The sequence below is a fragment of the Mytilus edulis genome, chromosome 9, assembly GCF_963676685.1.
Source record: "Mytilus edulis chromosome 9, xbMytEdul2.2, whole genome shotgun sequence".
In the NCBI taxonomy this organism is placed as follows: domain Eukaryota; kingdom Metazoa; phylum Mollusca; class Bivalvia; order Mytilida; family Mytilidae; genus Mytilus; species Mytilus edulis.
Window position 1 is genome coordinate 20,063,498 of NC_092352.1, and position 13,423 is coordinate 20,076,920.

General features: G+C 31.0%; 1 protein-coding gene across 6 annotated transcripts in view; it reads right to left on the bottom strand.

The window, feature by feature from the left end:
• Window positions 1-1,151: 1,151 nt before the first annotated feature.
• Window positions 1,152-13,423, bottom strand: part of LOC139489617 (FAD-dependent oxidoreductase domain-containing protein 2-like) — a 56,982-nt gene continuing 44,710 nt past the window's right edge. For all 6 annotated transcript variants that reach the window (XM_071276216.1, XM_071276217.1, XM_071276218.1 and 3 more), the window contains 6 exons: window positions 10,504-10,624; window positions 9,293-9,523; window positions 8,155-8,321; window positions 5,801-5,966; window positions 3,631-3,869; window positions 1,152-3,043 (listed from right to left, as the gene is read on the bottom strand). In XM_071276216.1, coding sequence (XP_071132317.1) covers window positions 2,748-3,043; window positions 3,631-3,869; window positions 5,801-5,966; window positions 8,155-8,321; window positions 9,293-9,523; window positions 10,504-10,624 — 1,220 coding nt within the window. In that variant the 3' untranslated portion in view covers window positions 1,152-2,747. The remainder of the gene's footprint in view (window positions 3,044-3,630; window positions 3,870-5,800; window positions 5,967-8,154; window positions 8,322-9,292; window positions 9,524-10,503; window positions 10,625-13,423) is intronic.

The following is a 13,423-nucleotide window of genomic DNA, read 5'->3' on the forward strand; positions in this document are numbered from 1 at the left end:
CCTTTACTTTAAAATGTCAGGATATTGTTCCAATTAACCCAATTTTCTGTGTTGCTATTGAATTGATTTTAGTAGTTTAAAAATGATGTATCCATTTTACATGTTCATTGGCAGGCAACCTACAGATTTAAGATTAAGCTATAACAATACTAAATCATTTAGTTAACACTACAAAATACATGTTGATTTATTCATAATAAAAATTTTAAAAACCCACAAAATAAAGATGGTCTCCTAAACCATGACAACTAGCACCCATGAAATCAAATCTGGTGATAGATGAATGAAAATATACATCTTTTTACTTTATTATAAATCACTGTTTGGTGGGAGAATTATAATTTCAGTTGCACTTTGTAAAGGACAGGTATTTCATGGTGGTACAATATCTATGATTGTCACATTATTTGTGTCAATTGAGTTAAAATTAAAAGAAATTATAAGTTTTACAATGACCAGTCTCATAAAAATAATGCAAATTTTTGAATCTGATAAATAAAATAACTATAAGCCTGATATCCATGAGTAAAGTGAACAAGTGGTATATTTCTACAATCAAATACACCTTTTATTCAGTTCTCAAAGTAAAAAGCAAAAATAAATACAGTCATAACATATAATCTTCTATGAAATGTGTCAATAGAGACAGAAACATGGACATATAATTAGATAATGTTGGCTACACTCAACTATTCTCATACATTTCCATTGCATAGATTGATTATAAATAGCAAATTTTCAAACACCATCCACTCTACAAAAATTACATAAACTTTTGATTTGTGGTTTCTGTGCATTGCAAAGATTTAACAATATAATTGTTTTCAATTATCAAACAATATAACAAATATGACTCACTTTATAGTCAGCAATGGATTATTAAATTTGATTTTTTTTTTTATCACAAATAGACCAAGTGTTAAACATACACTATCTGAGAGAGTATAACTTTTTTTAAATCTTTCCAATAAAAGTCACATATCATTTCTAAATGGCATTGGACAATAATATTCAAATTATTACAATTCAAAGTTTGTTTAAATTCATTTAAATATGTCTAAAACAATGCTTACATTTGTCATTCACATGGATGATTGATATGTTCAATTTTTCAGCAATGTAAAATATATTAGTTTCTTCAAATCTTATAGTTCTTTTTGCACATGTTTATTAATATAAAGAATACAACTAGTTAAAGAAAAAATATGAGACAATATAATTTGGCTTTGTGGAGAAAATACTTAGCTTTATAAAAATAAATATCTTTAAAAATAAACTTTTGAAAAAAAACAAGCCATGTCAAACAAAAATCCAAACTTTGTGACAATAAGAAAAAGTCAAGTAGGCCAACTTGTCATTTTACATCACCTAATTTAGGATTTTCTTCGTATGGAACAAATTTTAGAATATTCACATACTTTTCAAAACTTTCTGCCAAAGAACAGTTTAATAGCACATGCATGGATTTTTGTCTGACATTCCTAAAATAGTGTTATCTTTAGATACACAGCTCAATTTGTGCAAAAAATGAGAAAAAATTATTAAAACTTATTGATTCTAGTAGATATTGTAATTTTGTAAAAAAAATCATTTAAGGAGGGTACACAAATTTCATAAAACTACAGGCTCTAAAGAGCCGCTCACCTTGGTCTATGTGAATATTAAACAAAGGAAGCAGATGGATTCATGACAAAATTGTGTTTTGGTGATGGTGATGTGTTTGTACGTCTTACTTTACCTCTATCTATAATGAACTTGGCCCAGTAGTTTCAGTGGAAAATGTTAGTAAAAATTTACAAATTTTATAAAAATTTTATAAAAATTGACTATAAAGGACAATAACTCCTTAGGGGGTCAATTGACCATTTCAGTCATGTTGACTTATTTGTAAATCTTACTTTGCTGTACATTATTGCTGTTTAAAGTTTATCTCGATCTATAATAATATTCAAGATAATAACCCAAAACAGTAAAATTTCCTTAAAATTACCAATTTAGGGGCAGCAACCCAAAAACGAGTTGTCCGATTCACCTGAAAATTTCAGGGCAGATAGATTTTGACCTGATAAACAATTTTACCCAATGTCAGATTTGCTCTATATGCTTGGGTTTTTGAGTTATAAGCCAAAAACTGCATTTTACCCCTATGTTCTATTTTTAGTCGTGGCCGCCATCTTGGTTGGTTGCCCGGGTCACTGGACACATTTTTTAAACTAGATACCCCAATGATGATTGTGGCCAAGTTTGGTTTAATTTGGCCCAGTAGTTTCAGAGAAGAAGATTTTTGTAAAAGTTAACGACGCAGGAAGACGACGGACGCCGGACGCAAAGTGATGGGAAGAGCTCACTTGTCCCTTTTTTATTTAATTTTTCTATTAAATATATGATAAAGTTCATTTATAAAAAAAAATATAGCGAAATCCTAAATTGAAAAAAAATTATTTGTAATACACGTGAGCCCTCTAATACAGTTTTATGTTTTTTTTGTTTTTTTTTAGTTGACTTACCTTTTGCAATAATTTTATAATCAATGCAATTCATACAAAATTAAGCTTTCTCCTCATTTTTCTATAATATTTACAAAAATATTTATATTCAAAAGCTGACTGTTCTGTCAAAGGAAATTTTAAACATTGAAAAATAAAACTATTTTTAATTTGGTGTTCTTATTATACTAGAACTAAGTTTCAAGCAAAAATATTACAAACTTTGAGCTGTGTATTTAGAAGATCAATAGGATTTTGTTTTTACATATCCTTAGCAGTTTTCGAAAGGTTAATCAAGTCAGGCGTTCCTTTCAACCCTTGACCTTCCATAAAATCCTGTTGACAAGAAATGGGAACTGTTTGAAATAGTAATCTTTTCTTCATACATTCCTCAGCAAACGAGTGTCGTAAGTTTATATTAGTTGCGTCTTCTAGAAATCTTCTTAGCGGTAAAATATGACTGACAGGACCATCCCATTGTGTCAAAAAATCTTCAACAATATGATGTATCTTATTAGGTCTTGGCAAAGTTTCGGTTTTACGCTTCATTTCTTCTTCTGTAAAAAAAAATATTCTCTTTAAAAATATACTACAAATGGGGAAGTGCTTCAAGTAAATGAATAACAACAAGCAAAACTGATGAGAGTATTTTGGCATGTTTGGTTTTATTTAAAAGAATTTATGATGTGTATGGTTACACAATAGCTACTCCTCATACAGACCTAAGTTTTACTGAAAGTATAAAAATAAAAAAAATAAAATTTTTTGAATGGATTGGCTTTCTGTAAAATCTACAGATAAAAGTGCTACTTTTCAAGGTTTGCATTTGAATGATCAGTGAGGCTCAATGTCTACAAAATATATCTATCATCACCCCAGATTTCAAGGGATCAAGAAACAAAACCCCAATAATCAACATTGATGTTTTATTCATGGAATGATTACAATAGGGACATTGATCACATCAATCAATCTAAGTTAGTGAGGTTGGCTTAAGATTAATCTTAATTTATCTAGATCTCAAAGAAAACTTTATTCTCATTATAGTAAGACTTAAACTGATCCAAATCTCTAGAGTGTCTCTCATAATAATAAAATACCGAGTCACAAGTTAGATTTTTTAAGTTCACAAACTGAAACAAACCTGTAGGAAGTTTTTCATAATAATAAAATACTGGATGTAAGAAGTTAGAATTGTGAGCATCGGCAGGTTCTCCAGTGGCTCGGTTAATTCGGAAGACATCATTTCCTGGACCAGAGAAATCTCGGCCATATTGCATAATAAGGACTATCAATCTGTTTGCATTATGTCCTGTGTGTTGTTCTAATTTATCTATCAAGTTGACAGGAACTTCTTCTAGATAAGTAAAGGTGGTGTTATCACTATAAAAGAGAAAAAATATTAATGTAAGATATATCTTATTTTTATTTTAAAGGTAGAGAGTTCTGGCAATAAAAAAAAACTCAAATTAAACCACAAAAAAAAAAAGCTCTTTATTTTATTTAACCCCTTATTCTATATTTTTTATTTCTTAGATCCCCAGTCTAATTTTCTCTATTCTTAATTTTGTTTAAACATTTTTCTGTAGTCTTGGCTCAATGCTCCCTATCTGCTAAAAATGCTATGTAACCTTTTTTTTTTGTGAATTGTGTCATGCTGTTGTATATATACTGAGTGCCAATGAAAACGCAACACTTGGTTTTTCAAAAATAAAATTTATATAAGAAATGATAATCTCTCAAAATAAATTGTTCTTGAAAATTAACTATTTTAACAATAGATCGATATCAAACAAAAATGTTTAATTTATCATCTTTCGGGCGCAATAGGTAAACGAAACATCCAATGTCGAATCATCAACTAACAGTCCTAACAAAAAATGTTACAACCCCGTGGTGCAGCGCAATCTCGACAGCGCCGTGGAATTGATCATCCCGGACGTTTAATGTGATCCCGAGGAATGTTATTCCACTTGTCCCGCAAAGCAAACTCAAGCTGACTTTATGATATTGGAGGTGGTTTTCATTGTCTAAAACATGTCAGATCTGATGCAAAATTTGGTCGATCGGACCAAAATCCGGCGAAAAGCATGAATTTTAGCCAAGGCGGGTGCCAAATGTCTATGTAACCTCCATTGACGTTTTTTGTACATAATGAATGATTTTTGGTCTACAGAATTCGATACTTACACCAGACGGCCGTTTAAATGTCACTAAGGAAAGACTGCGGTGCTCTTAAACAATTTCTGCGCAAATGGTGCTTTCAACTGAATTGCTCCAAAGGTTCTACCGTGACCACCATTGAACTCTTTGACATTTGGACAGCCATCATAGTCGATATCGGATATGTGAAAGACCAAATGTATCGGTCTTGCTGAGGGTTTCTTGCTTTTTGTACCCCGGAATGTGGCTTATCATTAAATGATCCATTTTGGTTGAATTGGTGGATGATTTGGGTTATTGTAGAGGCAGTCTTCTCGTAATTGTATGCTGTGAAAGGCTTCATTGGATCAGGCCCAAAACTGCATGTCGCTGGTTGTCGGAAAGTCCTGGCATTTACTCAGATGTTTATTGCAGTTTCCTAACAATAAGGGCGGGAAAATTCATGACATTAGCCAAGCTTTAAATTACAAAATCGTGAAAATAGTGCGTATGTTGAAAAGTGGTGAACTCGGTTTTTGTTCGTTCAAAATAACCCTTACTTTGCATTTGTTCCAAAAATCACTCAACCGTAAAGTTGACGAAAATTGTCTTAAAAGTCATTTTCAACCAACTATACAAAGTTCTAATATAAATAAAATAAAAATTATAAGATTTTTTGGAAAAACCAAAAGTGTTGCGTTTTCATTGGCACTCAGTATATATGTAGAGAGAATGAAAAATGAAAAAATATTTTCAATTCACTCTGCTGTTCCTTAAATAAAATATTATCCATTTATGTTCACCAAAAAGTTCAACATGTAGAAATAAGTATTTATACTGCAACTAGTTGTGTTTATTTCCTAAATATAGTAACATAGCTATATTTTGTATAATGTCAATTTCATCATGGAACACTTTCTCAACAATCAGGGGTTCACGGGATGAAAACAAGTTTGACAATTGTGTTACTATTTAAAAAGCTATCAATGTATCTGTTTAAGTTGCAGTATAAAAAAAATATTAGGTCAATGTCATATTAAAATTATAAACTTGTTTGTACTCAGTGCAAAACTGGAAGGGCTCGGTAGAACCTTGCCCTTCCCCAGTTTCTCAGCCTCACAAAAAAGTTTATACTTTTCTTTCATTGACTTAATATTTTATATATATCTTACTCATTCAAAATGATCAAATCTGCTAAAACATCAAACATCTGGTAGGATCCTGAAGCTTCGTTAATACGCTTCAACATCATGTTCATCATCTGTGTAAGTGGAACAGTCGTTGATGGCCAAGGCACTTGATGATAGCGATTATCTAAAATTCTACTTAAAGATCGTGCTGAAACAAGAAAAACAAATTTAATTTAAACTTTAATAGTGTAAGGTTAATTCATTAGTGGTTGTTGGGGTTCATGTCTTTATTTATTTATTTATTTTTTATTTTCGTAAAATTGTTTTGTCATAATTAAATTAGGCGGTTAGTTTTCTCTTTTGAATTAATTCACATTTTTCATGTCTATGCCTTTTGTATTTACCTATAGGTACAGATTTTTCTCATTGTTTAAGGCTGTAAGGAGTATATAATTGCTTAATTGTTTATATCTACTACATTGTCAGATAGTTGTCTCATTGGCAATAATACTGCATCTCCTTATTTTTATATTAATCATATGTTCATCACTTCTAATGCGTTAATCTTATTGAGGTGTGTATGGACCATGCAAGAGTAAGCCCTATGTAATATAAAAGCTTTCTTGTAGATAAGGGCTATCTATTGACATTAATTTTCATTCTAATGATGGTGGGTTACTTTTTTATGGAAATATTTCTTTTAAGTTTATTCATATGGAAATTGTTTAAACTGTTATCTGCATTTTTCTTTTCACAAAATATTACCCACAAGATAAGTCAACTGCATAAAAAAGTATAATGAGAGGTAAAAACATTAGCAGGTAGCTCTAATGGTTTTTGTGATATTTTTTTTTGATTTGCAAACAATAGACATATCTATGGTCTGCAAATTAAAAAAATATATCTAAAAGACCATATGACTTGCAGTTTCATGCTTATAAGGAAACTGAAAAGACTTTTCTATCTTCTAATTAGAGAACTCTTCATCAATCATGATTAAACCTGACATTTTCCAATTAGAAATACATTTGGACAAAGCTAAGTATAATTGGTACAACAGTTCAGTTACAAAGTATCTATGTTTTAAGATATTCCTGATATCTCAATAGATTCTAATTAAGCCAATAAAGGCTTGTCAAATGTCAATCTTTTTAAAGCAATAATTGGTAAATTGAAACAATGTGAATGTTCAGTTCCCTAAACAAAACTCTGTTAAAAGATAGAATTGATTGATTCTGATATCTCAAATTGATTGCAATCTAGCCAATGAAGGAATGTCAAGTGCTATCCTTTTTAAAAGCAATTATTGTTAATTCTTTTTACCTTAATTCTTTGTCTCAAATATTCAGCACAAAGACAAAATTAGGCAAAAAATAAAACAATTGTTTAAAATGCCTACCTTCCTACATATCTATTTAAAAATACGCCTACCCACAAAAAAATTATGACACAAATCCTTTTTTTTTTTTATTAAGATTTTTTCCTGCTCTCACATTGTTTTCTTGTCTACATCATGTAAAAATTGAATCCCAACAAGGCATGTTTAGGGGCCAGCTGAAGGACGCCTCCGGGTGCGGGAATTTCTCGCTACATTGAAGACCTGTTGGTGACCTTCTGCTGTTGTTTTTTATTTGGTCGGGTTGTTGTCTCTTTGGGTGCAATCAACAGTTTTTTACGTGACGTCATTCTGTAACAGGGCATGTAATAGTGGACCCATCATGCAGATTTCATAGTTATATAGATATCTATACATCAATGGAAAGATAATTCTATGAACTTTCTGAATAAATAAAAAAAAATCCAACATCTCTTGTTTAAACATGCAAATTGGTACAAGTTATCAGCTGGAAATTAGGCATTTTCCCCCTAAAAAACCTTAAAAACAGACCACCTTTGGACACACGGATCAGTAACCTGTGCATATATTTGAGATTTCTTATAATATGCATTTCGAAGAGCTTATCCGGCTGATTTAAGAAAATGTAGTTTCAGCCTACGTTCGCCTGCTCCGAAAGGAGCTATCTTACCTGACAAATCAAAGTGCTTTTTGCAACAGGTGAAAATCAGCTGTTTATGGAGTTGCCTCCCATATAGTAGGAAGTCACAAAAACATTTTTTTTTTTTAAATCTTGACAAAAGTGGCATTTTAATTGAACTTCAATATATGTTTTTCACATTGAACATAAAAAACAATCAACTTTTTCATTTAGTGGTATATAAATAGTAGGGAATTCCATCAGTATGTAAATCTCACTGGGGAAATACCCCTAGTTTTTAGTACGAAACTGTTTATAGCACCCTTTGACACATTCCCCATTTCCATTCTCAATTTTATGAGTAGGCATCATCAGGCCAAGAAAATTTAATGGTAACCTATTTAATGATTTGTTTTGTACCTGTATATCTATACCCATGTATAAATCCTCCAGCAGACTTCCTGAAGTCTAATGAATGTGTAGCAGCACCAGCTAAATACATGCCAGGATTGTCAGGTGACTGGTAGTCATGGTTTATACGTGGGAACTTTTTGGATCTCCCATATCCCCTCGACATCTGTGTATCACTACAAGATTCAACACAACAATTAAGAATATTCACAGTCAAACAGATCAATGCCAAATAAAGTTAAATGTAGTATAACTACAAGATTAAACACATTAATCAAGAATATTCAAAATCTAATAGACATTATGCCCTGCTATAAAGCTTTGCAGTAGAATCAAAATGTTAACATTTTAATTGAATAATTGATGGATGCTTAATGTTCAGTGGTGTGGTCCCCCTATGTCCCCCATGGGACAAAGTGGACTAAGTAAGTAATGTTCAGTGGCAACTATTTCATGCATGTTCAAGATGAGAATATTTTATAAAGTGATAACTGAATTATGATAATGTTTAATATTATGGGGATCTATTATGCTAGCATATTGTTTGATAAATGTTTATCTTAAAATCACCCAATATCATAGCAATAAAACTTTAAAACAGCATCAGTGCAAGATAGTCATTTTTTTCCAGGTTCAAACTAACTAAAAATAAAGTTTAAACAAGAACGTGTCCATAGTACATGGATGCCCCATCCACACTGTCACTATTATTTTCTTTGTTCAGTGGACAATGAAAATGGGGGGGAATCTCTAATTTGGCATTAAAATTAGAAAGATCATATCATAGAGAACATGTGTAGTAAGTTTCAAGTTGATTTGACTTCAACTTCATCAAAAACTTCCTCGACCAAAAACTGAAGAGGAATAGACTGAGGGACGAAGGGTACAACAGAGGGACGGACGAACGAACGAACAAATGTATGGACAGACCAGAAAACATAATGCCCATAAATGGGGCATTAAAAAAAAATGAATTCCTCTCAAATTTATAGTTAAATAGCCCAAAAGGCATAATTAGGTCAAAAATAGGTCAACTGGGATGTTAATTATAAGAAATTTATTGCAAAAGCGATAAAATCATCAAAACTAACAATTAGTCAAATCTATCATTCTCAAAAGTCAATTTTCTACAATTCAATAAACTTACTTGTTAAACACTGAAAAGTCAAATTTAAATCCCAGACATCTGATAATCTTATCATAAGGCTCTCGTAGAGCAAAATTATCTATCATCAATCCAGGCCCGTCGTCCTCATCTTTGAACTGTAGGCCATATTTATCTCCCGTCTTTACAAACTTAACTTCATCGATACTGGCTTCTAGCAATCCATCCAGGGACTTCAGCTGGTACGTGTCCAACAAGGCATTATTGACAGCCCTGAAAAAATAATTGGCAAAAATTAGTCCCTGTAGATTTGTTTTCTTTTGTTTTACTCTAAAATAAACGTTTTATTTTTGAAACAATTAGATCATTTACAATCAAATGCAGATGTTCTTGCAATCTTTGTAGGTTACAAATATCATGAACTGAAAGTGACAGTAATTGACTCTATATGAGTTTGCAAAAGTGTCAAACAAGCCTTGTTGGTCCTAAGATTACTTTTTTCATTAAATTTTTTTTTTTAGAATTTTATTATTAGGATTACATTTGTTCACATATCAGCTTAAAGCAAACTGAATATAAAAGAAGTGCTATGAGATCGAAAACATAAAAAACAAACAGAACATCCTTGCATTGCAGGTAAATGCATTTAATTCAGAAATGACTTTTTTCACTTTTTTATAAATTTTCAGTTTTTATGTTCTCAAACTTCATATTTGATTTTCCTATCAACTGTTTAAATTTCAAACTTTATCGATGAGTCTAATGAAGATGGATCAAACTTCTGGTGTATGAATAAATATAAAACTAGTCTCTCGGTTTTTGATTTGTCAATGCCATCTTAAATGTCTGAACAAAACATTGTCAAGTCTTGTAAAGAGATTAAATCATTTTCAAATGTATTTTTAGGCTGTTAATCCAGTACTATTCAGACATTTTGCTGGCAGCCAAAGCTAGTACTGTACAGAGACTGTTTAGCATACATTGTTTTGTGCATGAAATTACAGCACAAACACATTCTAAAAATCGACTGAACAGATCTTCATTGACCTCAAGCATAGTTTTGGCTTTGACCCAAGGACTCAGAACAAAAGTGACTTATTCATTGTTCAGTCTTTTAAGATAGGTTCAAAATGGCTGTTCCAGTCCAAAACCTATTTAAAGTGTTTTTATAAAAGTGTGGTCAACTCTCTATTGTTCTAGTTTAAAAAATATTAATGTGAACTGAATATTTTTTCATTCAGTGAATTACTTACCTTAGATCTCCAACATAATGAGTTGACCATGATAGCCTCACTCTGGATCTACCAACCATATGAATCAAACCCGTAGCACCATATATTTGATCAGCAGTTTCAAAGGCAGAGTTTCCACGACCTAAAACAGATAATTTAATGAAATTTAACTTGAGAACTAATTTTGCAGACTACAATCATTCTATCACAATCCTGGACCACAGGTTCAGGAGCCTTCAGTGGTTGGCATTGGTTGCTGTCTGCCATATTTGCATTTTATCTATTGTATTGTAGATTAATCAAATTAATTCATTTGTTTACTTGTTAAAATTGTTTTACTTTTGGCATGTTTGGGCCTTTTATAACTTGCTAACATCTTCATTAATTAGCATCTGGCGGATAGTTGTCTCAAAGACAATCATACCATATTTTCTTATTACCATATTTACACAAGTCATTTGCAAAATTCAAAAATCTGCACTCATTCTGAAAATACTTGAAATTATATAGAAGAGATTGTCAGTTACTTATGTACTAAAGGTTTATAGCATTCAACAAATACTAGCTAATTCTGGAATAGATTATTAAGTAAAAATATTTTGTCCCTAGAATGATATATAGGTTGCTATTTATCAAAAAACCTAAGATACAATGCTTTTTTGTTATAAATGATAGATTTTCTCCTTTCCATGAAAAAACAAAACCTTGGAAGAAGATGAATATCCAGTAGATACAAAGAAACCCTCAAACACTAAGACATTTTACATGAAAATAAGTAAAGAAAAACTAACCCTATCCATCTTATAACTGCAATAAATAAACCACATCTTGTCAAAATTTTTAAGACAAACATACAAATGTCTAGTCCAAATAATTATGTCGTTTTACATGGCTATTTTATTTTTTTTCTGGGGTCGCCTTCCTTTGATGTTGTAGGAAGGCTTCCCAGAAAAAAATTATAATACCCTTGCAAGACTTCATAATTATTTGGACTAACAATTAATGTCTAGACTTTACAAATATTCTTTTTCTGTTTGATACATAATTAAATGGAGAATATATCAATGGAACACAGATGATGCCCCCTCTTGTATATTATGTTATAAAGGGACATAACTACAGAACTGTTAAAGTGAAGTCACCAAAATTCCAACTAGATCAGTGTTTTATGGTAATAAGCATTAATTGTGTGTATAAGTTTCATAACTTTTGGTTGAGGAAAACTAAAGTTATTCCTGATGTAAGTAATGGTGGGGTTATATGAATTTGCATCAATTTTAACTCACTAGATAAGAAAAACTAATTACGATCTTTACATGGGCTACACCGTGATAGAGCTTCTTTTATGAATAATTCTATTCTATATAACTCTTAAATTACTACTTTTTGTGATTATAGAAATTAACTTTTCGGTTTGGATGTTGGTAATATTCTCCTGGTCTTATCATTTACTCCCATCAGGAATAAATCATAAACTATTTAATTTCAATGTTTACACTTGAGTAATCTATGAATAATAATGCAGCAATCAGTAAAATCATTGTTTTAAATTAATGAAACAGCCAAGTTTATTATTTAGGAAATGTTTACATATGTTAAATATTTCAATATTGGTACCCGAGTGAAACAGGTACTTTTTGAATTTTTTCATTATTATTTCTCATGGAATATCAAATTCATTTTCGTTTATCAGCTTCCATCAACTTTTATGAGCTCTGCTCTTTTTCAAAATGTCAATTTGGTTTTTCCTATAATTTGATAAACATCAATATTTCTTCAGCATTTGAACACGCTTCAAATTATTCTTGTTTCCTACGGGAGTTACAACATTGGCATATACAGAGGAATCTTTATTAAATTTTGTATGCTTTGAAAATTGGCCTGCGCTGTTCTAATTAGAAAATGTAAACATGGGTGTGTTAAATTATTTGTTTTCTGTCTTAAGTCACCAGTATCACGTCACTTTCCCCGCAATGAAGTATCCGATAACCCTTTAACACGGTCATTATAATGAAATGGTCGTTACAATCTATTGACAAGAAGGAATCAGAATTTCCAATCTTCAATCATAACTTCCCAATCTGTTAATCTTTCAAAGATTATGACAGAATCAAATTTAATGGATGTTTATGTCAGACTGTAACTGATGATAACGGAAATGAGTGTTCAGAAATATTATTTTATGATTCAGATTTCATCAAATGAAGCCCTTTCTGTACACTAACTTTGTAATTCATCAAGATATAATGAGACAATTGTTGATAATATAGAAGACAATATACTTTTCCTTAAGAGTATACACAATCACATGACCATGTAATTATTATTGTAGAAATATCTATTTTGGATCGGGGAATTGGCATACTTAAAAATGGAAATTAGCCAAAAAGATGGGATGCTTTTAGAAAAGAACAAAAAGTGAAGATTCCGCATACTTAAAAATGGAAATTATCCTAAAATGGGATGCTTTTAGAAAAGAACAAAAAGTGAAGATCCCACTAAAAAATGGAAATTATCCTAAAATGGGATGCTTTTAGAAAAGAACAAAATGTGAAAAATGTTGCCATTTTAAACGAAAGTTGGATTGGCTTGGCTTTCTATATATTGATATTATATAACCATCTCTCCTTCCTCTTAGAAGAAAAAAAATGTGGTATTTAAAGACCCATTTGTTTCTAGTATAGCAATAACATAATCATCTTATTCTTAAGTATCTGACAATCAATAATTCTTGTAAAACCACTACTATACCAATTAACTAAATGTTAATGGGTCTTAGTCTTTAAATTTTAACCCATACTTAGTCTTTTTAATGTACAATAAGCATGGTCGAGTAATTGTGAAGTATCCTAATGTCTGGCGCTTAAACAAAAGATGAAAATTTCTCAATATTTTAGATAGAATCTGTATTCTCTGGAAGAAGGAACTAAAAAATTGTAAT